Source organism: Panthera onca, chromosome C1 (genome assembly GCF_046562875.1).
Source record: "Panthera onca isolate mPanOnc1 chromosome C1, mPanOnc1 haplotype 2, whole genome shotgun sequence".
Classification (NCBI taxonomy): Eukaryota; Metazoa; Chordata; class Mammalia; order Carnivora; family Felidae; genus Panthera; species Panthera onca.
Window position 1 is genome coordinate 66,639,956 of NC_138346.1, and position 27,811 is coordinate 66,667,766.

General features: G+C 34.3%; 1 protein-coding gene across 5 annotated transcripts in view; it reads left to right on the forward strand.

The window, feature by feature from the left end:
- Positions 1 to 27,811, forward strand: part of LOC132670955 (sodium channel protein type 1 subunit alpha) — a 147,714-nt gene that overhangs the window by 109,703 nt on the left and 10,200 nt on the right. For all 5 annotated transcript variants that reach the window (XM_078451179.2, XM_078451182.2, XM_078451183.2 and 2 more), the window contains exons 18-23: positions 9,679 to 9,799; positions 12,137 to 12,291; positions 14,024 to 14,197; positions 17,094 to 17,216; positions 24,266 to 24,547; positions 27,020 to 27,073. In XM_078451179.2, the coding sequence (XP_078307305.1) occupies positions 9,679 to 9,799; positions 12,137 to 12,291; positions 14,024 to 14,197; positions 17,094 to 17,216; positions 24,266 to 24,547; positions 27,020 to 27,073 (909 nt within the window). The remainder of the gene's footprint in view (positions 1 to 9,678; positions 9,800 to 12,136; positions 12,292 to 14,023; positions 14,198 to 17,093; positions 17,217 to 24,265; positions 24,548 to 27,019; positions 27,074 to 27,811) is intronic.

Consider the following 27,811-nt stretch of genomic DNA (forward strand, 5'->3'; position numbering starts at 1 on the left):
CAGTGTACACAATGAAATATTAATACTAATATTTTTGACGTTGTAGAGCATCTCATTTCTGTATGATTTAAGATATATATGTATAGATATTTAAGTACATATAAGTATATATAACAACAGTAAAATGCCCATCTTTAAAACAGTACATACCTAGCTTAAAAATAAGTATTTTTTCAAAAATAAAAATATATGTATATATACATACACATATTTCATGTCCTTTGACCCGTAAATTCCAGATTTATATTTTAATAAATTTATCACTTATTATAAATTGAACTCCTTTTAAACCCTATAAATGAGCTCCCTGTAACAAACCAAGTCTAAAATAAGATCATAAACATCCTAATATCAAGTCAGGGAACAAGAAAAAAGACATTTAATCATTTACTCTTAAAAAATATTGTGGAGTATTTTATTTGCTGTGCTTTGTTTTGCTTCACCCTCAAGGTCAAAATCATTTGCTATAGTAGAGAACATTTTTAAAAAGCAAGAAATGTTGCATCAATCCATTGAGGAGGGAAAATGCTCTTACCATCAGTGTTATAGTTATTAAGTGGTTATTGAATGCCCTGGTGTAAAAAACAAAGTGGATGCTTCAGATACGATATGGCCCCTGCATTCTCTCGGCTCACTTATGAAGTCAGCCTGCCAAAAATACATGAACGATATAGGTCAATGCAGAATTTAGCTTGAGAATCATGTGTGAAAATATACATATTTTCAAATAAATGAGCTCATTGAGAAATCAGTTAAATCAAAGGTTGATTAATGGCTTAATAAACACGAAAATAGATTTTTTTAAATCATCTATTAATCTCAAAAACTGTAAGAACCTAATGCTTTATTATTTTAATGGTGAATTTCAAAACAAAATTAAATTTGAATTTAAAAACAAAAAAAGGAAAAATCAGTTGCACTCATTTTTGCTGTTACCCAATTTTTTAGTATTTTATTAGAGATGGATTCTTGCCATCATCTAAAAATCATTTCCTTCTATTTTTGAGTAATTGTGTTATTACTCCAATGAAATAAAGAACTCAAAGCCAACAACTGATTTCAACAATGAAAAATACAAGAATATATTGATAAAGATATATAAAAATGGTTGTGAGAGTTTTAATACCATTCTCTTAGCCTATGATAAAACAAAGAAAAATTAAATAGGGACACGGATAATTTGAATAATATAAGTAATAAAAGTAAATATATCTTGAATGTATACATTATCTCAAAATTTACTTATGCAGGGTTTTCATATTTTCTTTTTTTTTTGAGACTTCTTATTTTCAAGTGCTCGTGTATATATTTATATTAATTAACAATATACTAGATAGCAAAGTAAACCTCAATAAATTCACAATAGAAGATATCATATAGAGTTATCATCTAATCACAATACAGTTAAACTACAAATTAATAGTAAAATGATAGAAAAAATTCTAACAACTTGAAAATTAAGAAATTCCCTCCGAAACAAATATTGAGTTAAGGAGCACATAAAATACATAAATAGCTGTTTGGAGAATAAGAACATTCTCCATCAGAATCTGTGGGATAGGACCAAGTAGTCATTGAATGTCTTAATGATGACAAGAATGATCAAGAAAGAATGAAAGAACATGACCAAAAACTTACTTTGAGAAATTAGAATTTAAGCAAAATGAAGGGAATATAAGTAGAGAAATTAATTAATTATCAGTGTAGCAGATGATATTAGTATAGCAGTGGTTCTTAGAAAAGAAAACTAATAAAACACACAGAGTTTGGCATGGTTGGCAAGATCCTAAGATGACCCCGAAGACTCTTGCCCTTGGGTAATCCCCAGCCTATGAGTGCAGTTGAAATCTGATTATGATGAGGTACCACTCCTGTGATTATGTTATGTTTATAGCCAAAGGGAGATTATCCTGGTGTACCTGACCTAATCAAATGAACCCTTTAAGAGCAGTTTTCTCCCACTGGTCATGTAAGAGTAATTGAGGGAGAGAGAGATGCTCTGGGGAGAGAGAGATGCTCTGGGTGGCTTGGAAGAAAAACTGACTATGGGGGCCTATGTGGCAAGGAAGTGTGGTGGCCTCCACTTACAGAATGGTTCAAGGCCATGAGCTAGCAGGACAGCAGGAATTTCAGCCTTAAAACCGCAAGGATATGAACTCTGCCCATAGCCCATAAGTTTGGTAGATCTTGAACCTCAGATGAGAACTGCATTCCCAGTCAACACCTTAGCTTGTCCCAGTGAGACCCTGAGCACAGAATCCAGCTATGTGGGACCAGACTTCTGACCTAGAGAAACTGTGAGATAATAAATTGGTATTGTTTGAAGCTGCTAAATTTGTGGAAATTTGTTACACAGTAGTAGAAAACTAATACAAATGGGAAAAATTACATGTTAAGGAAACTCAAATGATTTTCTATTTATAAAGTGCAATTGCAATCTGGTAAGAGCACAAACACTCTGGTAGAAAAACAGGCAAAAGACAAGGATGATTGACAGAAGAAAAAAACATAACTGAAATGAACCTCAAGAATCTTTAACCTTAATTTTAATAAATTAATATTAAAGTAACCATAAAATACTTTGTACTTTTCACTTTGGCCAATAAAAAAGGGGACAAAGTAGCAAAGGAAAAGAAACAAAAACAGATAAATAATGCAATAATTCACTATGCTGATGAAGGGGTTCTAGGAGACAGAAACTTAACTCAAATCTGAGAATATAGTATCTCCCAATAAATGTTTAGTGATTACATGAATATTGCACATAGGACTAGTACAGAAGCTAACTTAAAAGCCCAGTTACATGTGAATGGTTTCTCTGTTTCCAAGGTGGGAGTAGCATTTATTTTTGCTTCTCCCATCCTCGCCCAGAGATGATCATGGGATTTTTCTAGACACAGACCCAGCACCTATGACTCATCTATGCACAAAGCAGCCATACCCACCCTGAGCACTTACTGCGTATCTCTCCCTGAGTCCAGGTTTCTCTCTGCATTGCCTTCTTATCATTTTCAGTATCACATCTCTCTTGTATCATTTCAACTCCTAAAAGACTACAGAGTGGTAGAACAATACAACAAGAACTTTAGAGATCATTCCTTCATTTTACGTGTAAGAGACTGGCCCAGGGAATTATTTGGGCAAAACCATACAGAAAGTGAGAGGTTGAACCCCCATTGTTAGGGGCTTTCTTCCCACTACTATGGTCTGATCCAGGAGAGGGGTATAAAGATGAGGTTGTTGGTGACCCACAGGTGACTAACCTAAAAAACTAGGTTAGCTTTTTTTTTTTTTTTTTTTTTTTTTAGAGCCAACCACATCTTTATTAGTCTCTGCAGCAGGGCCACTGGAGCCGCTACCTACAAGGGAATTTTAGCAGACACCAAAGAAATGAGGGGGAGTCTTTGTAGATTTTAGTCAGAAGGTGATTTGTCTTAAAGCATCACACCAGCTTCTGCTGGCAGATGGATTGAAGAAAGGCTCAACTGAAGGCCATAGACTGTTTTAAAAGTTCTTGGAATGATCAGCTGAGAAATGGTGAGAATTACAGATGTGACCTGGCTGTGTAAAATAGTTTACAACATCTACCTACTTCATATGTGAATAACCTTGCAACATGATAACAATGCATGCATATTTTCTGCATACATGCAAATAAAACAATGTACATAATGGGTACAGTGATGTGTGGTAATGAAATATACACAGAGGCAGCACGTCCAATTAAAAATAACTTTTTAAAGTTTATTTATTTTTGAGAGAAAGAGAGAGAGTGAGCATGAGAGGGGCAGAGAGAGAGGGAGAGAGAGAATCCCAAGCAGGCACCATGATCAGCACAGAGCCCAACACGGGGCTCGATCTCACGACCATGAGATCATGACCTGAGCCCAAAGCAAGAGTCAGACGCTTAACCATTGTGTCACCCAGATGCCCCTAAAAAGAACTTTTAAGTTAGGAGTTTTGAACCCTAACTTATCGACAGATTAACTGTGTATGTTTGCCAGGTCAGTTACACCAGTTGTACCATCTAGGTCCAGTTTTCTAATCTGAATGTGTAAAGTTCTCTAGGGTCATTTTCCATTTTGATTCTTATAAACTTCTAGTAAAAAAAAAAAAATACAAAAACACAAAAACGAGAATAATTTATAAAATTTAGCGTATTGGAAGTGTATGTTCTCCACATAGTGCAGCTTTCACGTTCTGCTGCCCACATAAGCATGGTTGTTGGTACTTAGCATAAGGAAGTTAAAACAGTTTACTTTTTTTCTTGAGAGAAAAAGAGAGGGAAAGGAGCATGTTTCTAACATAGCTCAGGGTAACATAATCAGGAGAGCGGTGGCCCATCACCTTCACGATATTCTGTTGGCTAGAAGGAAGTCACAGGCCCTGCCCACATGCAAGGGTGGGGAGGATTGGAGGGCGTGACAACAGTGGCCAGAATTCTAACACAAACTCAGAATTCTACTACCATGGACTGCCAGGGAAGTATTTTTTCAGACATAAAGAAGAGATATTGTTGCATATTGCTTGTCATATTGCCAATCCTTTTTCAGGTCTTTAGACTAAAACCTCTGAAAGAGCTTTCATTTTCTCAAACCACAAAAATACTCTCTCTCCAACTGATATAACCTCCCAGTTAGGGGTGGTGTTAGTGACAAATTCTAAAAATGTTTTATTTTTGTTTTTATATCTCTGTGCATTAGTTTGCATACAAGTTGTTTTTATCTAGGATTCTTAGATCTCAGGAATTTTTTCCACCTATCACCTTGTTTCCATGGAAAACCATGTTACTAAATTCCATATAATCTTCCCTATCATTCATCCACACTTTTTTTTCTTCCATTTTAGTATCTTCTTATTAAATTTGGGCATTCATTTCCCCAGGTTTCGATTCAACTCTAGTTTTTGAATACTTTTTAACAATTGTGGGCTTTTTTTAATGTTTATTGATTTATTTATTGTGAGAGAGAGAGCACCTAGGTGTGCCCATGTGCAGCAGGGGAGGGACAGAGAGAAGGGGAGAGAGAGGATCCCAAGCAGGCTCTGCGCTGTCAGCACAGAGCCTGACTCAGGGCTCCATCTCATGAACTGTGAGATCATGACCTGACCCCAAACCAAGAGTCAGAAACTTAACCGACTGAGCCACCCAGGCACCCCAACAATTGTGTTTTTTAAACAAATTCTTTCATGTATCATGAATGTGTAAAGCACATGATAATGGAACTGCTCTGCCTGGAACTTGCCTGGTTGGCCTTTATCTTCCTCCTAAGGTTGACGTCTCCGTCTCCTCAGAACATAGGTTGGAAGCCTCTCTTCCGTAAGAATGACAGACACTCACCTTTTACTGCAAAATGAATGTTATACATTTACATGATTATTGCTTGAGAATTTAACTGTACAATTCATCATCTGCAAAAACACCGTTTCTCTAAATTCTGAAGTATGTCACTGACCAAGTAGAACTAAAAGCATTACATACTGAAGTTTCATCTTGGTGCCCTTCTGTCTTGTCTTTGTTAATTAACGGTCTTATGTTTGAATGAAAGGTCTTGGTGCCTTTATTTATTAATGTTTTTATGTATTCTAATCTATTTTTTATTTAATACATTTATTATCTAATTCATTAATTTTTAAATTTATTTATTAATGTTCTTTATTTAGCTCGTCAGTCAAAACCCTCGTTGCCTCCCATGTAACACTTCAGCTCAGTTTTTTCTGTATCTGTTTCATTTTGTTTGTTTTTCTTTCCTTTCTCACATTTAAATACTCCTTGATTTACATCATACATAAACTTCTAAAAAAAAGCACTGACATTTCTCTCTGGTTAGCATAGTTTATCTCTAGTAGATTATCTAGCCTGCACCCACCTGTCTGTAGTTTGATCTTGCTAACATTCACTTGTCAGTTTATCCGATTTTATTTTGACTTGAAAGTTGGGGCAAATTTCCCTGACTAGTAAGGGAATCGGGGACTATCCTCCCATGATACGGCTTACCAGGTTTCCTTTGCAAAATGTTGATTATGTAAGTTATTTAAGCCAAATACAAATACAATTTTTTAAGTCTAATTTGTTGGGCGCCTGCATGGCTCAGTCGGTTAAGCTTCTGACTGTGTTTCAGCTCAGGTCATGATCTCATGGTTTCATGAGTTCGAGCCCCATGTTGGGCTCTGTGCTGACAGTGCAGAGCCTGCTTGATATTCTCTCTGCCTCTCTCTCTCTCTCTCTCTCCCCTTCCCCCACTCATGCTGTCTCTGTCTCTCTCAAAATAAATAAAACTTAAAAAAATTTGTTTAATAATAAATAAATAAATAAATATATAAAATCTAATTTGCAATCATGTCCCACTCCTGAAAGGTACAGGAATTCCTTCTAGATCTCAAACATTAAACTGCTTCATCTTGAAAACTGATAGATACTTGCATGAAAATGTTACCTTAGGCCTCTTGTTCTAGCCTGTGCTATCATTGGCAGTTGTGCAGCATCACTTTGGCATGGGCCACACTTATAATTTATCATCTAGGATTTCCAGTTTAGGTTTTTTCAAAAAGGACAGAGATTTTAAGAACCTTGTGAAGCAACCTGAATTTAGCGTCCTTCCAGAAATGCATATTCCCAGTACCCCCTCCTTTTTTAAAAAACAATTATTCACACCTAATTTTACAAGTTTTGTTTTCATTTGTATGTATATGGTTGGGGGAGATTTGCCTTTATTAAACTTATGCAATGAATTCAACTTAGTATTTATGGATGCAACAACTAACTTTCTTTCACTCGTTTTATAAAATTATTTAAGAGTAAATTACACAATTACGCTAATCTAAAGTGGTAAAAATTGATTTGAAAACAAACATAACTTATTTTTTGTTAATGTTTATTTATTTATTTTGAGAGAGAGAAAGACAGAAAGAGAGAGAGCATGCCAGGGAGGGGCAGAGAGAGAGGGAGAGAGAGAATCCCAAACAGGCTGCACACAGAGTCTGACAAGGGACTTGATCTCACCACCACAATATCAAGACCTGTGCTAATATCAAGAGTTAGATGCTCAACTGACTGAGCCACCAGGTGCCCCCAAACATAACTTATTCTTGATAAGTAAACAACTCTCCTGATGAAAGCAGAAATGCACAGGTGTGATACAATAGAACCAGCCGAGCAATTTCAGCACACCAAGCATATCAGTCATTGTGTTTTATAGAGAATGCCAACTGTTGTTAATGTAGTAAGTCAATTAGAATAAAGGGAGGTTAGATTTAAAAAACAAAAAAAGTAGTATGGGCCCAAAGTGTTGTGCAAAGTGGTAAAGGGGGTTTAGATGAGAGTAATTATTATTCTTCCACAATGATGGGCAAAAATAACCACTATAAGCTACAGCCAGAAAACATTAAGAAGTTCACCTTGACTAAAATTAAGCACAGCTACTGATTTGGAAAATTTGGTTGGAGTGCTAAGTTGGAGACAAAAAGCTTCATCTGGCAATAAAATATGAAACAGAGGTATTCATTCACCAAATATTTATTGGGCACCTAGCACAGAGCAGGCTTCATGGTCCACAAAGTTCTAGAATTACGTGAGGCTAGAATGAGGGTGATAATTATTATGGATAGCTTTCCAAAGAGGTGACAAGGATGAACAGAAAGCTCATAAGAATTTGGAAGATGAGAATGAGAGAAGGGTTATTTCAAAAGTGAAATTTAACAAATCTGACTGTAGATTACTGTCAATATTGGAAAAGAGTAAGAATAAATGAGAGTTGGAGTCCGTTTGTTCAAAGAATGATACTACAAACAACCAGAATCAGAAACTTGGTTAAAGGAGTAAGTTTAGGGGGTGCCTGGGTGGTTCACTTGGTTGGGCATCAGACTCTTGATCTCAGCTCAGGTCTTGATCTTAGAGTTGTGGGCACAAGCCCTGCATTGGGCTCTGTGCTGGGTGTGAAGTCTACTTATAAATATAAATAAATAAATAAATAAATAAATAAATAAATAAATCATGACTTTGAGAGCATGTTGATTTTGAGTAACACTAGGCACACTTCTACTTTCTTAACAGTAGTTCAGGCAGACTGTAGAATATACTTACGTTGCTTGACAGGTGTTTGGAAACTAATTTGTAAGCATCTATAAGATCGTTGTCTATACCTAGTAACTGGTACCATATACAAAGTTGAGTTGTCAAACAATAGTTTTTTTTTTAAGTTTATTTATTTTTGACAGAGAGAGAGAGTGCGAGCGTGAGCTAGGGAGGGGCAGAGAAAGAGGGAGACAGAATCGAAGCAGGCTCCAGGCTCTGAGCTGTCAGCACAGAGCCTGACGCGAGGCTCAAGCTCACGCTATGAGATCATGACCTGGGCTGAAGTCAGATGCTTAACCGACTGAGCCACCCAGGGGCCCCAACAATAGCTTATTTTAAAGAATATTCTTAAGAATAAAGTTTGATGTATTGGCAATAGCACTCTCATCTGTAGAAAATCTGAACTAGTTAGACCTTTAGAAACTGTGCTAAAAAAAAAGTAGCAATTTATTTTATCATCATCCAGGCAAGACACCTCAGAGGAGGCTATTTAGGGAGCCATTGGGCATTTGATAAAATTAATTTCATGTTATGTAGGTTCACATCTTTTAATCTTAACACTCACAATTGCTCGTTGTAAATCTGAAATCTAGGTAACTAACAATGGTATTTAGTAATGGATATGAAGTTTCATATGGAGCCAGATATCTGGCATCATATGTGAAGAACGGTGATTGTTAAAAGGTAGATTTGTCCAAAATTCTTAAAGACTTTGCAAGTATTCCTTTGAAATAATTTCCCTGTGAGTTAAAGTAATACTATATAGCAAAGAGATTTATTATTGCTTGCACATAAGTTATAATTATGGCATTTGCCCTACGAAAAGGATGTAATTAGTTTGGCAGATTTACTGTAAACAAAGAATCAAATAGAACTCGTGTCTACAGCTACCAAAAAGCTTCCGTGAAGATACTGAATACTTACATTACATAAAATTCCATTATATTTGTATTATATAAAATTCCATTAGTTTGTGGTATTAACAGGTGTCTTCATTTTGTTTGAGTTTTTCACTTCGAGAGTGAATTGTAGATTCTCTTCACCTGTTAGACTAATCTTGCTATTTTGTTCTATGGATTATTTTCAGTTTTAAATTGATGGAAAAATTGTCAGGGTGTCAATACACTGTTTCAGAAACAGTGTGGTCACACAAATGACAGAGCATGGGCTTTGGGCTCAGGAATAATTCTCCTCAAATCTTGGCTTTCTCATTTACTAGTTATGTAACATTAGACAAGTTATTTCACCTGGGCCTCAGTTCCCTTATCTGTAAAATGAGAACAGTTATATTAACTTTCCTTACCCCTCACCCTCCCTCTGGGGCTTCTCTAATTCTTAGGAGAGTGGTTTGCTTAATACATGTTTCTGACGGTCATTTGTAACTTCACAATATAATAATTTGATTTCATGCTTACATGTGAATTATGGAAAAGGGGATACCATAACATTTCCTTACTTCCTTTTCTTAGTCAATCCGTCTTTTGCTCTAAACTTAAAATCTCTTCACTTCAAGGAGAATCCAACTTCAGTTCATAGCACTAATCTTTTCTTCCTAGGCTATTACTAAAATTAAAGTGATTTACTTTTTATGTCTATCTCATGCACAGAAACTTAATGAAAGCAGTAGCTCCTCTGAAGGCAGCACTGTAGACATTGGTGCACCTGCAGAAGAACAGCCTGTAGTGGAACCTGAGGAAACCCTTGAACCTGAAGCCTGTTTCACTGAAGGTAAAGAAAATGACCCCATGTTAATCTTCCATTTATAGAATGTGGAGTGTTTTTTAGCTGTTGATCACCCAAGATGGATCATTCATAATATAATAGAACCTTTAGTAGAACTATTTGAATTACCACTAATAGGCTAACAGTTTTCAAATCTATTGTTATTTTTGGTTATCTCTGCCCACTATGTGTAAAAGAGCATGGCAATAGAGAAAAATATTTTAATGTGATAAAAAAAATGACTGATTTATATTTTTAAAAGTAAAATGGTGATTTCACAATAAGTGGGCATCTTTTTTATTTTTATTTCTAGAGAGAGGGGCATAGAGGGAGAGGGAGAGGGAGAGAGAGAATCTTAAGCAGGCTCCACACCCAGTGGGGAGCCTGTCGCGGGGCTTGATTCCATGACTGTGAGATCATGACCTGAGCCAAAATCAAGAGTGAGACGCTCAACCGACTAAGCCACCCAGGTGCCCCACAATAAGTTGGCACCTTAAATACTAGTCAAAATTCTCGTACACAGAATTTGCCTTAAAATAGTTTTTTGGGGGTGCCTGGATGGCTCAGTTGGTTATGTTCCTGACTTTGGCTCAGGCCATGACCTCAGGATTTCTGAGTTCCAGCCCCGCATCGGGCTCTGTGCTGATAGCTCAGCGCCTAGAGCCCACTTCAGATTCTTCAGTGTCTCCCTCTCTCTCTGCCCTTCCCTAACTCTCACACTTTGTCTCTCTGTCTCTTTCTCAAAAATAAAAACATTAAAAAAATTTTTTTAAATAGCTTTCTGACAAAGTTCAATGAGCTGCAAATGCTAAACTGTATTTTTTAACAAAATCACCATTTTCCAATGCCCATTGGATGAAGCAGGAAATAAGCAGTACCCCATACCTGATACCTGAACAGTTAAGCTGGTTGAGCCTCATACAATATGGACAATAGGTTTAAGAGCTTTGTCTTCCCCGTGACTAGTATTTCCCATGGTCTGATTTTCTTGGGAATTTGAGTTTTAAAGATATGAATATAGTGCTCACTTCGGCAGCACATATACTAAAGATATGAATATATTTGCATATTTGCTATATAGTGATCTCTTCCTCATAGGCCTGATATACATTGTTTCCTTTTATTTCCTATATAAATTCCACATGTCACCCAAAGTCCTTCTCAAAACTACTTTCATCTGACCATGGTGTAAAAGAGCTTATTATTCCTCTGAACAGCTATAATAAATATATGTATTTAATTCACCTGATGATTGTTCATATATTATCTTGTGAGAGATTTCCTCTTTCTGTTTTGAACTATTATATGTATCTTTACTATCTTTTCTCCTCCCTGCCTTTCTTCCTCCCCTATCTCCCTCTTCTTCCAGCATACTTGACTTTTTCTTTTTAATTTTTTGTTTTTTTGTCTTGAGGTAGGGTTCCTGTGTTTATATCTTTTCTTGAAAACAAGAATGTAAGGTTCTTGGTGGCAAGGTCCATGTTCTGTATCTTTTGTTTCTTTTTGTCTTTTTTTAAAAAAAAAGTGATTTTTTTTCTTTCATGATGCTTACAAAGGTATTCGCAGATATCTGTTGATTTAATTCTTATTTTTGAGTGAGTAAAGCAGTATAAAGAAGGAAATGACAAATCAAAGCAGAACCAAGCAACAGCATTTTAGTGGACTAAATTAAGTTGAAAATTATATGAGTTCTTTTAGGAGCACCACAAGAAAACTAAACAGTAACAAACATTGTCGGGAGAGATCTACATTACTATTCCATAACCTCCTTAAAAAGGAAGTTTTCTGGGGTGCCTGAGTGGCTCTGTTGATTAAGCATCAGGCTCTTGACTTCGGATCAGGTCATGATCTCTCAGTTCATGGGTTGGAGCCCCATGTCAGAATCTGAGCTAACAGCACAGAGCCTGCTTGGGATTTTCTCTCTCCCTCTCCCTCTGCCCCTTCCCAGCTTGCATGCTCTGACTCTCTCTCAAAATAAATAAACTTTAAAAAATATAAATAGAATAAATAAAAACGAAGTTTTCTGTTTATTATTAATTTCTACTTTGAAGTCCTTTACTAGAGTGACTACATTTGTGCTTTACAACGTTCTCTCTTGGACAATGAGTTGAAGCAGAAAAAGCAGGTGTTATTAGCCAGGGAACCCTTTAAAGAGGCTGAATAATTTTCACAATGTCAAAGAGCACAGCTAACGAATGTGCTCTTATTACTCCAGACTTAGAGAATTATCCTAACAAGGTAGAGATGGTAACTGTAGTGAAAAGAGGAATCAGGGACATGCCAAAGAATATTATTGGAGGAGAAGTTACTTTAGCAACTCCTGTTTGAATATTATGCTTGCAGGCTGCGTACAAAGATTCAAATGTTGTCAAATCAGTGTGGAGGAAGGCAGAGGAAAACAATGGTGGAACCTGAGAAGAACGTGTTTCCGAATAGTGGAGCATAACTGGTTTGAGACCTTCATCGTTTTCATGATTCTCCTTAGCAGTGGTGCTCTGGTGAGTGAATATTAAGCAAAAGTGGTACAATATTAAGTTTGAAATAATCTAATACTGATGACTTACTAATCCTTCTATTACACTGTTTTAGTATCCAATGCATTTTTTCCCAAACCCTCATTCTACATCCAATTTCATTTTCATGGCGTCAGCCATCACCTCTGTTTGCCAAACCTTAAACTGTTATCTCTACTTATGACTTCTTCCTTAAATATACATCATCTCTACATCCATCCAACCATCCATTCACTCACCCACTCATACCCACACACCCCCTCTCTTCTACCTGTCTTCAACACATTTTTAATTACCCCCACATCATATCTTCCAGATTATAGACTTAATGTTTCAACTATTAATTTCTGGATTTATTTTTCTATGTATATGTATAATTTCTGATAAGCTATTTATTAATTTTTGCTTATTCTTAAGTAGCCTAGAAAATTTGTCCCTCCAGCTTATTCATTATAACCAAGGAATACAAATGTTCAATTACGCATATTTTAATAAGAAAGTAAACATGGCAACTTCAGTGTAAAGGAAGCCCTGTGATGGTATAACTTCTAAATTCTTACGAACCTTGTTTCTGAATGGTATTCTTATTATCTCTTTATGGACAGTCATTAAGTCCTTAGGGACTACTTCTCTGTCCCTTTTAAATTGTGTCCACTGTTCTTACACTACTCAAGAAACAATGAATGTTGGTAACAAAAAAATATTGGGCAGCATGCCTAAGATTGGTTTCTCTGTATACGAAGATGTTTTTTATATCGAATTAATTTATATTTTATGAAAATCACTTACAAAAATATAAAGCATAACATATAGATAACACTTTAGAAAATCACTGACGCAAATAGAATACTTAAGCCATAAGATGACTGATAAGATAGATGATAGATAGATAGATAGATAGATAGGGAGATGACAGATAAAATGAGGTTGCCTGATTGAAATACAATTACTTAAGTTTCTTTAGCTTATGTTTATAATTAGAACATAAGCCTATATTCTCCCGCATATTCTCTGATGACGTAAACTTATTTTGCATGTCACTTTAGACAAGAAGTAGTCTTTTGCCCCTGAAACGAATGTGAGACTCAGGTGTAAAGTATAAAGAGTTCATATTAGAAGGACACATATTGCAACATAAATGGGAAATATTTTCATCTTGTTATCATGGTCATGCTACATCTCTGCTAAGAAACATAAACTATCAACAAAATGTAGGAGAGGGCGACAAATGAGCCCAATTACGTAGTAAAATTGGGCTATGTGATGATCAATTACAGTTTCTGCTTTATGAAAAATATAAACCTTCACTTTTTATTTCTTCAACCTTTTAATGGCAAAAAAATCAACTGGAGGAAGCATAAGAAATGAAACAAAAGAAATATGTAACTTCAAGTTGGGGTGGCACCATCCCCATCCCCAGGATATAACATCAGATGTTTCCTGAACAAGTCAAATTAATTCATGAGAATTATGCTTTTACCTCTTTCTTCTGGCTATAATATTGATGGAGAGTATAACTTTCCCCTGATTCATTAAAAGATCTTTGAGAGGGAAAAAAAAAAACAAACAGCAATAGCTACTATTCCTCTGCCCTCCTAGTCCAACAGAATGTCATATGTATACATATAAAATCAGGGAAAATATGTTTATGATCAGAAAAATAGCTCATAGAGTATACTAGCTTTAGAAAGCTAAAATATATCACTTTTCTTTATAGGCATTTGAAGACATATATATTGATCAGCGAAAGACAATTAAGACAATGTTGGAGTATGCTGACAAGGTTTTCACTTATATTTTCATTCTGGAAATGCTTCTAAAATGGGTGGCATATGGCTATCAAACATATTTCACGAATGCCTGGTGTTGGCTGGACTTCTTAATTGTTGATGTAGGTATCCTCCACATCTTTGTCTCACTTCCGTGGTAGTTTGTCTAATCCGTATACTGATGCTAAAACAGTCAATCTCTGACCACTGTGCTGAGTTGACAGCATATGCTACTTAATAGACAGTAAACTAATTCACCAAATCATAGTGTTGTAGTTTTTAGAAGAAATAGGCTAGTTTAGTATTGGTTCAGCCTTGGCGGGGGGGGGGGGGGGGTAAGGAATTATGGTGGCTTTTGGGTATGTTGTTTAAATTCCTTATATTGTGAGTCAGATAGACTTGCATTTGAGTTCCAGCCCCATCGCTGATGGGTTGTGTGCCACTGAGTAAATTACTTGGCTCCTGACTCTAAAATGGTGATATTAGTACATACAGTAATAAAGGCACTCAATAAACACTGATGATGGTGAGAGCTACCGTCACTTTTTTAAAAATTCTCTTTGATCTACGCAAAGTTTTTAAAGGGTAGATTGTATAGATGATACTCTGTTAGAGGCAGTAAAGTGTACAGACTGTAGGGAAAAGCTCTACTTCATGCAGCAACAGGAGTTTCCGTGGGATGTAGACTCAACTTGCAACAGGCCTGTAATGTACCAAACAGCCCTTCACAGAATTTACATGCCCAGTCATTAATAATACTTCATCTACCCTAAAACAGGTGGCTGCCTCTGGAGATTTATTAAGCAAAATGTTTCATGCTATCAGTTTGACATAATTTCAGCTTTAGAAAAGTGTCCGAAATATCGCAGACTTTGTAGGCAACAGTTTTATCCCCAAAAGATAATAAATGACAATAATAGATAATAGATAATAAAAGATAATAGATGACATAGTCCAGCAGGACTATGCAGGTTTGCTGTGGAAAGTATTTCTAGAGCTAAAAGTCACTCATAGGTTATATCTCTTTACTTCTGAACAAAGGCAAAGCCAGAGCTATTTAAAAAGCTTAATAATGTTACTGTGAAGTGAATAAATTAAGAAAAACCTCAAAAGAATAATTGCTTCATCATTACAAAAGAAAATATTTCTAACATTGAGGTTTCAAGCATTAGAAGTTATATCATATTTCAACTCCCCAGATTTTTCACACTACATCTTAAATATAAATATAATTTTACCTTTTTGAAACTTCCTGAGCTTTGCTTTTCTCTATTATGATTATTGCATGTCTGAAATTTTAGTGAAAGACTGATGATTATATTTATTATTGTAATTTGAGTTTTTTAATTGTCAGATTATAAGCACTTTATTTTTATTTATTTTTTATTGTAGTTGACATGCAATGTTACATCAGTTTCAGGTATACAACATGGTAGTTTCAATAGCCTGAAATATATTTAAAAAAAATTCTATAGAGAATTTTGTCATCTTGCAATAAAAATATTTTTATTTTTCAATATTCTATTTTAATTATCTCATTAGGATCAGTATAACCCTCTTTAAAAAACATTAAAAAATGATAGCACATTTTGGACATAGTGTCCAATGTTTTTGAACCTGTCCTATACTAGGCACTTTCAAACCAAAGAAATTGTAACTCTGTTTGGATATGGAGTTTTGATAAAGTCTTTATTTAGAGAGTTAGACACCTAACATTTTTATTTCTTAGTACTTGCGTGTTTCATACAAATTATGTAAATTCATTGATTTATTTATTTGGTAAAGATTTATTGTGACCATTTTCAGCCAGGTAACCATGGCAGAAGCTATAAGTTAGCATAGAAAATTTTGAGGAATTTCATGATGGAATCACATGTGAAGTTATATTGTTTACATAAGGATAAACTTTAGGGAATTGAAAACAGAAGGTTTTAGCAAGACAAAAAAAAATCACTTTCAAAAATCAACTGTGAAATCAATGTGCCAAGTTATTGCTTTCTGAGAGTATCAGTTATAATTAGTTGAACATACAATGCAGGATTAAGATTTCACGCTTTTTCTGATACAATAGCAGTTTCTGTATTTTATTACTAACCATGCAAAACCCCAAATTCAGCAACAACTTAATAAAATAAAGGACGGATATGGGGTGCCTGGGTGGCTCAGTCAGTTAAGCGTCCAAATCTTGATTTTGGCTCAGGTCATCATTTCACGGTTCATGAGATTGAGCCCCATGACAGGCTCCACACTGACAGCATGGAGCCTGCTTGGGATTCTCTCTCTCTCTCTCTCTCTCTCTCTCTCTCTCTCTCTCTCTCTCTCCCTCTCTCTCCCTCTCTGTCTCTGTCTCTCTCTGCTCCTCCCCTGCTCTCTCTCTCTCAAAATAAATAAATAAATTTTAAAAATAAAATAAAATAAAGGATAACCAATGACATTTTCTTATACCTCAATTTCTTCCTTTTTTAGAATTAATTTTTATCATTTTTCTAATTGCTCAACCAATTTATTAGTAATAAATTTAGTTGAATGTATTCAACTTATTTATTAGTTGAGCAATTAATAAATTACGTGACATTTAAGGTTTTTTATTCAGCTAGATTTAATTAACATACTGAAAGCTACTTTCTTTGCATCAAACTGAAAATACTTCCTTAAAATTTTAAAAGGTGCAATGATTTATCTTCTTTTAAAAATTTTTTTTAAGTTTATTTATTTTTGAGAGACGGGGAGAGAGAGAGAGAGAGAGAGAGTGTGTGTGTGAGCGGGAGAGGGGCAGAGAGAGAGAGAGAAAGACAGAATCTGAAGAGGCTCCAGGCTCTGAGCTGTCAGCACAGAACCCGATGCGGGGCTTGAACTCGCAAGCCGTGAGATCATGACCTGGGCCAAAGTTGGACATTTAACCGACTGAGCCACCCAGGGACCCCCAATGATTTATCTTCTAAGCAAAAATCATATTTATTATATTACATATTAAATACTAATTGAATGATGATTTAATTTATTTATTTACTTACACAGGTTTCATTGGTCAGTTTAACAGCAAATGCCTTGGGTTATTCAGAACTTGGTGCCATCAAATCTCTCAGGACACTAAGAGCTCTGAGACCTCTAAGAGCCTTATCACGATTTGAAGGGATGAGGGTAAGGAAAAATGAAGGAACCTGAAGTATTACATGTAGTCAAAATTAAATTAAACTACATTAAATCAAATTTTATAAAAGGAAAACCCATGCATGCAAAAGGAATGGCAAATCCTTGCAAAAGTGCTACTTTATCATTTAATCTGTTGCATATTTACTTCTGGGTGATATGCAAGAGAATTTAGGCCTCCCTTGAAATGATACAATATCATTTATCTGCTGTGCTTATTAAAATGACTTTATTTCCTAATCCATTTTGGGAGTTTCCTTACAAACCTATATACAAAAAAAGCAGCTGAACTATTAAAGTTCTAGGGTGTAATGATATGATAATAATCAACTGAAGTGAATTCTACATTACGTGCTTCTCATTTGTGATGAACTAAATTGTACTTAACAAGTTTTATTGAAAATAATTGAATCACACATGTGCCTACGTATGAATAAAGGAAAAAAATTTTTAAATGTCAATTTTGTCTGTATAATGCCAAAGTTTGCATTATTTGAATATAGTCAAGGGTAGATACTAAATATTGGCTGAATTTTAAACTTTTAAAAAATTTATGTTTAATATGGCCTCAATTTATAAATGCATTAATAATTTTAATTTATATAAATAGTAATAGTAGCTTAAAGATTATATGTAAATCCACACAATTTTTCAAAACTAAAACATTTATAACATAATGGACAGAAAATATCATTTTGATTCATTACTATAGATGATTCATAAATTAAGCATAACTCAAATTTCACTTGAGTCACACAAAATGTTATACTACTCCTTTTAAGGAAGGAGTTCAATTCAACCATTCCCAATGATTCATAACAGGTTAAAAATGTTGCCATTATTGACATACTATTTTCCATACCTTTTTAAAATTCATGAAGCATTGATGTATAAGATGCATAACATAAAAAAAAAATAGTTCCTTCTTTAAAAAAATCAAATAGTCTTTTACCAAAACAAAGCTACTGAATTAAGTGTGATTCAAAAAAAAAAAAAAAAAAAAAATTGCTTTTTTTTTTTTCTGCCTAAGGTTTAGTTGTTTATGGAAACTAAGCTTTACTGAAGACTTCCATCTACATTTTCTAGGTTTGTTGATGGCCTTCTGTGTTCTTTTAAAATAGAATTTATTGTAAATGTCACCTTTTAAGAACGTGAGACTTGTCTTTAATTTCCCTAACATATATAAAAAGTTTTTTTTCCTCATTAGAAACAATTTAACACAATATAATGCAGTCTTATTTTATTTCTCACAGAGATCTTCACATATTTACTAAAATGTAAAAGGAAATTCTCCCCAGGGTATGTAAACATTAAGTTTATTTTCCACTTAAAATGTCACTTTCTTTTGTTTCAGACTGGCAGTTTCAGTTCTTGAGAAAAGTATTATTTTTATACATTCTAATTGAAATCATATTGCCTGAATCAAAGTAATATCTTTTGAAAGTCTTCCGAAATCTGAACTATGATAAGTATTTGAAGCTGTTATAAACATTCCAAATTTAACCTTTTTAAAATGTATTAAATCCATGATCAAATGGCCAGATGTTCCCATGTTGAACACTTTATTTCCACTAGCAATGTTGGTCCTGTGAGTCTATGTTTGATTTTTACAGAAATAACCTTATCTCTAATTATTGATCAATAATGCTTTTTATATTATAAGGAGAGGTTGACTTTTGCAACTGAGAATTTTAAAAACATAAACTTCTTATTGATGCTGATAGGAGATGAACTCAGCATTTAAATTATAGGATTTATGAATGTAATTCCTTGCCTCGTAATGACAGAATATACACAACCCTAAAATGGTTGATCATTTCAACACGTGTTTGGCATTGTAGAGACAAAATAACCCGATTATTAATTCTATTTTTGTGCTTCTGATGCTTGGATTTTTTTACTTTGTAAAAATGTAAATATGGATAATGGTGAAGATGGAGATAATAATGATGATTATATTTGGGAAGTGATATTTCCCAGTGTGAATACATTCAGAAACTCTCATTTTATTCTTTTCCTTAGCAGCATAAAACCACAATAGCTGTGTCAGAGTATAAATCAAGCACTCATTTTATTTCTGTTGATTTGTCACTTTTTCAAGCATGTGCTTTTATGCAACATTACCAAACAAAGCATGTTGTATAGTGCTTGATAAGAAGTTAGAAAGGAATAAATTATCATCACGTTGCACTTTATGTTTTGCATGCTTTATGCACATTTCTGGCTGACAGCTTTTAAACATTTATTGTATTTCAAATTTCCAGTCCAAATTTTTCAACTTGTAAAATTGAACTGAGTGAATTGATGTCATGAATATCTAGAGTAAAATAAAATTTGTACTTAAATTTGTAATTTTAATTTCCTAATCTAAGAAATCTTAGATACCTTCTTTTTCAAAAGAACTCAAGTCTTGATTAATAGGGAAACAGACAGAGACCATATCATATACAAAAAGTAACACCAAATGTTCTGTCATATCAGATTTCTAACTAATAACAAACTATATATTTCTATTTTATATAGGATAATCTTGCTCCAACTTGGATGGGGTGGAGCGCTGGTTCCTCCCCTCAGCCCTTTATTATGGGTACTGTATTACCCCTTTTGCTACCTTTCATCCTTTCACTGTGACTTTGTGTAGTGGGATGAGGGAGGGATTGGGAATGGTACTCTCACCACAATAGGGAAAAGTACACTATATTCGAATCCCCTATTTTCAATTGCCTTAAGTTTTCTTTTGAGAAAAATACCTTTGTGAATTTACCCTGTGTGGATTTGAACACCAACGGTTCATATCTTTACTAAGTTTCACTGAATATGATTTAGTTATGTGTATATGGAGTTATTCATTTATGGGGAGATTATCTGATTGGTGAGGGTGGGGGACCTGGTTTAGAATGAATGCGTGGAAATTTTAACTTGTCAATTGATGGTGCTGTTTGAGACATAAAACCCTTGCCATTTTTTACATTGATTCTGGGTCCTGAAAACTGCCATCCAGATGCCAGCAGGCAATTCCCTGCCTTGTTGATATGTATGAGCAGATGCTAGGGTTCAATATTCCAGCTTTCATAAGACTGGTGTTGATTGTGTGACCATTTCCGTTTTTATTAAATGAAAGTTTAGGGGAGTTATTTTCAAAATGTAATGAGGCAAAATATATTAAGAGTTGAGTAAGCACATGTGAGTTGTGTTATAAATGGAAAAAAAGTTAATATAAAAAAATCCACTTATTCGAACTATACAGACTACAATACCCACCTAGAAACAAAACAGAAATGTCTTATCACATGTATTAAATAGAATTTAATGTATAAACCCAGTTCTTAGAGTAAGTCACTCCCAAATAACTTTTTAGGATCTTAGAAGATAACATGATGAAAACATAAATAAAAATAAATCTATAGTTTGTTTATTCTTAAAGTTTAAAAATAATGTACAAGAAGAAGAGTTTCTATTTTGAGAGAGATCAAGTTGGAGTTTTTGTTTAGATAATTGAAGTATCGCATCTCTCAAAGACAATTATCTTAATTAAACCCCACAACACAAATGTAGTCATTAGCTTTTTAAAAGATTCCATTACTCTTCTTTATACTTAAAGATGTGATTTTACCTCGCCTGCTTTTGATTTTTATTCATGTAGTTTTTGTATTTAGACTAGAGAAGCATTAGAATCCATGAGTAGTATTATTTGAAGCTCAGAGATAATTTGTTCAGACAAGACATTTCTACATGTATCAAAATTCCTAACATTAATTTGCACACTTAATTGTCAATCCTTCATTTTGTGTTGATTTAATAAAAATGCAGATAATGAACTAGATATGGAAAGAGTCTTTATAAGATTGGATTGTGCTAAAATAGAGAAATTCTATTGGTGTCTTCCAAAGCATCTGTGAGAAGAAGCAACCTCTAGTATTAAGATAGTTCCTTCCTTAGACATCTTCTTTTCTGCATCCTGAAATCTCTATCTGTTCTTCCCAATTTATTCAGGCCATCTTTTCCCAGTACCCTCACCTCATGGGAACCAATTGCTGCAGATCCCTAGAGCCTGAAAAGAATTAATACACCTCCTTCTGTGCTGAACCAAGGAATGGCTTAGGGGTCCTGGGAAAAGGCAATCCTTTCTCTGAACTTTATTGCTTAATTTAATGAAATTTTAGATATGATGGACCTTTGTACAGTAAATTGCCCAATACTGTGCCAAATATTTTCCAATATTTAATGTTTTTATCTTCATAAAAATAAACCTTTCCTCTGGACCAAACGTATGCCAACATTGCAGACCATATCCTGAAAGACACTGCTTCAGAGTCCTTGCTTGCTCTTTCATGTGATCATGAATTACATGGAGTTCATTTTAACGCAAAACAAATCCCCTGTTGCAAAGTAAACCTCTCAGACTTATTGGCTAACCTACAACTTTTTGTTGTGTCAGGTTCTTTAGTCTCATCTCATAATCAAAACTAACATTAAAGATTATGTTTTCCTCAATAAATGCTAAGTTAATCTTTACTCCTCTCATTCATTCAATCAACCTTTTTTTTTTCCCTATACCCAAAGCACTCTGTTTCCTATATTCAAAGCATTCAAGGCCTTGGAGAAGTATAATATATTTTTGCATCTTAAATTAGAAAAAGGAAAGCCTCTCATCTATCAAGATCACAGGAATGCAAGTAACTCTAATCCAGAGCAATCTGGAAACCAGATAAATGGGAGCAACTCCAAGGTGAATCAGTGAGGTAGAATGGAAAGAGAAAGCACTAGGTGCCACTTCTAGTCTACTTTCTGATCGTAATCTTTTAGCCTCATTTTCTCATTGCCAACAGAAAACACCATACTAAATTATTTCTATGGTCCTGGCCAGCACTGGAATTCTGATTCTTAAATTCAAAAAAGGAAATGTTGATCTTTATTTTGGAGGCTAATGTGGAGGGTGAACTGGGGCTCCGTGAAAGAAGTGCTACATGAACCAGACCTTGTAGAAGAAAGAATGTTCCAGAAAGGGGGATACTTAGCAAGGGATTCCAAAGGCATCTCAGGTGTCTGGTATTGTATTAGTTGGGTTGGGATGAAGGGTAGGCGGCTAGGGAAGTTTAAACTGGAAATGTAGATTATGGAGTAATTTGAATACCAAGGTAAGGAAAATATTTGATCATCAGTGGGAATCCATTAAATAATTTTCAAGTGAGACTCAGGGATAATGAATTCATCTTACGTGGATCAAAGGAAGGAGAAAGTTAGAAGACTTTGACAAGAGGGCCAGTATGACTTAATGGAGGCCAGAGCTAGGATGGATGGTGAAAAGAAGTAACAGAGATGAGAAAAGTTTTAAAGGAAGAAGTGTGAGACCTGCAGACTGACATGAAAAGAAATTCAGGAAGTAAGTAGAGGTCACCAGTATTCTGCCATGCTCTAAATTGGCTATTGTAGGTAAAAACGTGCATTTAAGTGTGTACTCTATGAATATACAATAAAAATAAGGGTTGTTTTTTTTTTAAATCTGGATGGTAGGCAAAATATTCAGAAAAGGAGGGAAATAAGTAACTTGCTTTCAGCTATTAAATTTTGAATACAAGAGAAATCTAAGTGTATCCACATATTTAAAATGAAGTATAAAAGAAGGATTTATTCAATCAACTGTATTACTGCAGACAGGCAAATGAGATATGGTAAGGTGCCATGTTTCAGTTTGGTAGGCTGCATAGGCTATATCACCTGGATCTGCCTGGATAATTTAACCAACTTAAATGTTTATGCTCATTTCCTTACCTTTGCCAATAGTGGTTTTACTGTTTCCTTCGGCCCACTTATCACACTGTTTTGAACCCCAGATGGCCTAGAGTTCTTTGCAAACTTTAAACACGGCTCAGAAGCATAAGGAATTGGCTCATGTATTTCAGACAGGCAATCAAAAAACATTGTTCTAAAAATACACTGGCATCAAATGGCAGATGGAAGATATTTTGATGCCTGTTGTTTACATTGGATCAGATTGACAATAATAATAGAAGTCCATAGGCAGAATTAACTTAGCTATCAGTCGTTCAAGTCTGAGGCATCTTCTGTCACTTATGAGCATTTTAGGGCCTGTCTTTATCTTCCCTCTTAGTGACTCATAATATAGCTCCAATGGGCACTCTGGAGGAGGGAGCAAGGACAGCCATCCCTACAGTGTTGCCAAATACGAAAACTCAGATCTTTTAATCTGTGATCCAAAAATTAAGATAAGAGGGAAAAAAACATGCTCCCATAGAAAAAGAGTAGGTCATTATTTAGCTCAGAATTGTATGTTAATCACTTCACAGTTGGGCACTATGTATGGCACCCCTCCTTTTCTTATTTTCCTAAGAAACCAATTTCTATTATGTTTCATTTAAAATAAGTTTATTGAATTAAACTCAGTAAATGAAACAACTGACATGACTGGAGCTTGAAATAAACGATGTGATGATCTAATGAAATACATAATGCTAAATTGTCTTGCTTCTTATGCAAAAATTATTATTAGTCATAGCAATGCATGAATAATTAAGGACAAAACTATATTAGGCATTTAATAATATTTTTATATTTATACATCTGAATTTTTAATTTTTTTAAATATATTGGTCAAATTGACTTGTGTCCAAATATTTTAATTTCATTATTTAATATATAACCTTTTTTAAAATTAGTTTATCGTCTGTATTAGGATTTCCTGCCTCTCTTTTTTCTAATAAACAACAAATATTCTCAATTCATCTGGCAGCAAATTCCTCTGATTTTGCCTTTCCTTCATCCTTTTGGTACTTCCCCCTCTCTTTGTTAAACTTTCTTTTTCTTTGTTATATTATCTATATTTGTTTCCCTAAATGTATTGCTTAAGAAAGAATGGATTTCATTTTAAGATTTTTTTACTTTGCTTTTAAGTGTCATAGAATAGTCTCAATAGTAAAAAAAAATTTTTTAAAAGAAATACTAAAGATTACTAGGAGAATGTCTTTTAATTTTTAACCAACAAGAATTCTGACTTTTCTTTTTTTCCATTTGTGTATTAGGTGGTTGTGAATGCCCTTTTAGGAGCAATTCCATCCATCATGAATGTGCTTCTGGTTTGTCTTATATTCTGGCTAATTTTCAGCATCATGGGCGTAAATTTGTTTGCTGGCAAATTCTACCACTGTATTAACACCACAACTGGTGACATGTTTGAGATCTCCGAAGTGAATAATCATTCTGATTGCCTAAAACTAATAGAAAGAAATGAGACTGCCCGATGGAAAAATGTGAAAGTAAACTTTGATAATGTAGGATTTGGGTATCTCTCTTTGCTTCAAGTTGTAAGTGAACACTCTTTTCTCTGAAATTTGTTTATTGTTTGGAATAATAAAGTGATAACATACATCTAAGTTACTAAGAAGAGACTTTAGCTATTAAGAAGGAAGTTTATAACACACTTTTTTTTTTCTAATTTTGATTTGTTAGCACAAGTGTGTTAGCCCAGGTGGGTGACAACTTCAGCCCATGCAAGCAGTGCAGACATAGTTGATAGAGGCCAGGCAATTCAGTTCTTTCCAAAGGTTTTTTTCTCTTCCTGCCTATATTGCTCTCTTCCCATATAAACAAGTTGATGAATAAATCAATACGTTTGCTTTATTTTTTTCTATTGCAATTAGAAAGCATTTTCCACTGATGGATCACCCTCCCCAAACATACATACTTAACACACCTGATTGGATTATAAGTAATTGGTGGCAATTAACTGCTACTGAGTTGTATGATTTGGCTTGAAGACCAGGGAATGATATTTGAGGTTTTAGGGTTGGATCCTCACAGTGAAATACAAATAATACAGAGTAGTGCCTGAACCCAGAAATGAAATATAAGCAGCTATGGCCTCACTTCAAATGACGTTTCAGAACAATTACCTAAGTCTACTATACATAATAATAGTATCCTTATTGTACTTACTACTTTAAATACGTAAGTATCTGAATATTAATGTTTTTTACTACCGGGTCTCCTAAGCCTGATTTGCACAAAAGAAAAACCGTTTGCAATTTATAAAAACACAAAAGATGGTGGCCCTATAAACATCTGCATTTGATGCTGCTTTTGGCAGCAGCTGCATCATGACAAAGCAGTGGATAAAAACAGAATCCAGATTGTTTAAAAAACATAGTAAGATATTGCTCTATTTTGGCCACTGCAAAGTCAGCCTAAGGAAAAAAAAACAGACTGTAAAAGTTCTTTCATTGTTTCTCTACAGAGGCTTTAGCACAGAAATCTATTTCTCTTCACCAGGATCATGTTTTCAATTGCTCAACCAAGAGACTAACCAAGCAAACAAACCTGCATGGGTCAAAAACCCTTTTACCTCTCTTTCAGAGGTGTCTGTACTATGATTCCTTTATAAGTTCTTCCCACCTTCTTGTTGGAAATTCTTATTTCTCTTCTGGATGTTTCTGACTTACTCTGAATGTTTATGCAATTAAAATAGGGATTTAAAAAAATCTGGAAGTATGATTTCTTTAAATATTGTAGTGGACACATGGTGACATTTTCTTGAGAATTTATCCTAACCCTTAATTAATAACCACACTTGTAAATATCACCTAAGTGTATCATTTCCTCCATAAAATTGAGAAAAGAAAAAAAATTTTGAAGCAGGTCCTTGAAATGATAAATAATTCTGAAAATGTAGGGTAAAGATCTTGCACGCAGCCATTAGATAAATTCTGCCACTAAAGAAACTCTAAAGTACTACTTTATAGTTGGCTTTGTACAGAATCACCTCTGTTGATGAGTAACTCATTGAAATGGTTCTATGAATCACTTTTTCTGTTCCTGTACCTAGTGGGTAATGGACTTGTTCCGTCATTGACCTCAGCCACTGACATTCAGTATTTCCCCCTCTGATAGATAGCTTCTATTTTGTAGCTAAGAATCATTACTTTCTTTCCACTGCCATCACACAAACCCTTCCTTGGCTTTCTTCCCATGACATCCACCATTTCACAAGTGTTAGTGTTATGAAAACGAAGATGTGTTGGGATACAGATGCTGAAAGCTTTCTAGACTTGTTCAGTAGCTAAAAACAATCCTCTCAGACTCTCAGGGCTTAAAATTTATGTCCCGGGACAAATAACAAGTTACTATAAGCTACTAGACTTGGGATCCATCTTGAATCTGAGAATGCCAAGTATCTACTGCATTATTTTCTACTTTTACCCATATTAACTCACTTTCATTAAAACTACAGGGAAAAAGGTAGACTATAGGATGATTTCTGGGTGCTATTCTTCAAAATTCTTAAAAGAATAGTTGCAACTCTGACTTTATACATGTCCGTATGATCCTCAGAGTGTTATGATCAAGAGAAATGTTAAACTTTCACTTTCATCACCTTGCAGTAGATCTAAATGTAATGATTGATTTGTAGATCTAAATTGTAATTGTTTTGCTGCTACAGATATCTCCAAGTGTGTTGGCATTTGTAAAGCTTTCTAAAAGTATTCCACCAAATTTCTATAACACTTTAAATTTGCATTATTCCATTAACTCTAAGGAGTAGAGAAGTATTTGTGAGTTAGTTATCAAGCAGGAGGATATATCAAATAACGATTTTTGTTTGTTGTGTGTTTTAGAAATGAAAAGCCTTACTAAGATATTGTATTGGTCCAAAATCTATGTAAAACTTGTTTTGAACTGTCTTTCACATTGTTCCTTTTAAAAAATACATAAGTAAGAATATTTATTAAACATTAGGTCTGAATTATTCCAAAGTAAAGCATGCATGTCCTTTTTAATAGGCCACATTTAAGGGATGGATGGATATAATGTATGCAGCAGTTGATTCCAGAAATGTAAGTATTCCTTATCTCCTGCCTTTTTGTAACATTGGTTAGGTTCTAAAATTAATTCAACAGGGCATAGCAGCAAAATGGAATGATTCTATGATGATTGTTTTAAAAAAGCAAAAATTGGCTCAAATTAATATTCAAATATAGCACTGTTTATCAGAAAGATCTTACTAAAATAAATGAAAACAAATTATTTTGAAAGGTAAATGAATACATTCATATGTTTAATAACTGACAAATATCCCTGTATTAAATATTTTTCTATTTTGCTTTCTTTTTATCTACTAATTATATAATCAGCATATGGGAGCAAATGTGAAAAAATATATGATCAGTATCGGTAGTTGAAATGTATAGTTACTCTTCATAAGTAGTAGACAGTGTGAAAAGTTATGAATGTTGTCCAGGCAGCCTTAGATTTCTAGAACAATCCCTTTTAAATTCATTCTTGTATATGATTTCAGCATCTATAAATTTACTGAAGCCTTTACCAATGATGTTATCACTTCTATGGTTAACATTTCCTTTAAGTTTATATCACCAAAGTAAAGACCTACTTTATTTGGTTTCTCCTACAATAGTCTCTTTCAGGCTTTAAGAAGAGAACTGAAATCCATGCTTATTCCAACTCTGCTCTTCAAAACTTTGTAAAATTTAGTCTGGTCTGTCAGTCCTCATCTATCCATTCTGAAGTCCAATCTATTGTTTGGAAGTCCAATCTATTGTTTAGTCTATTATCAT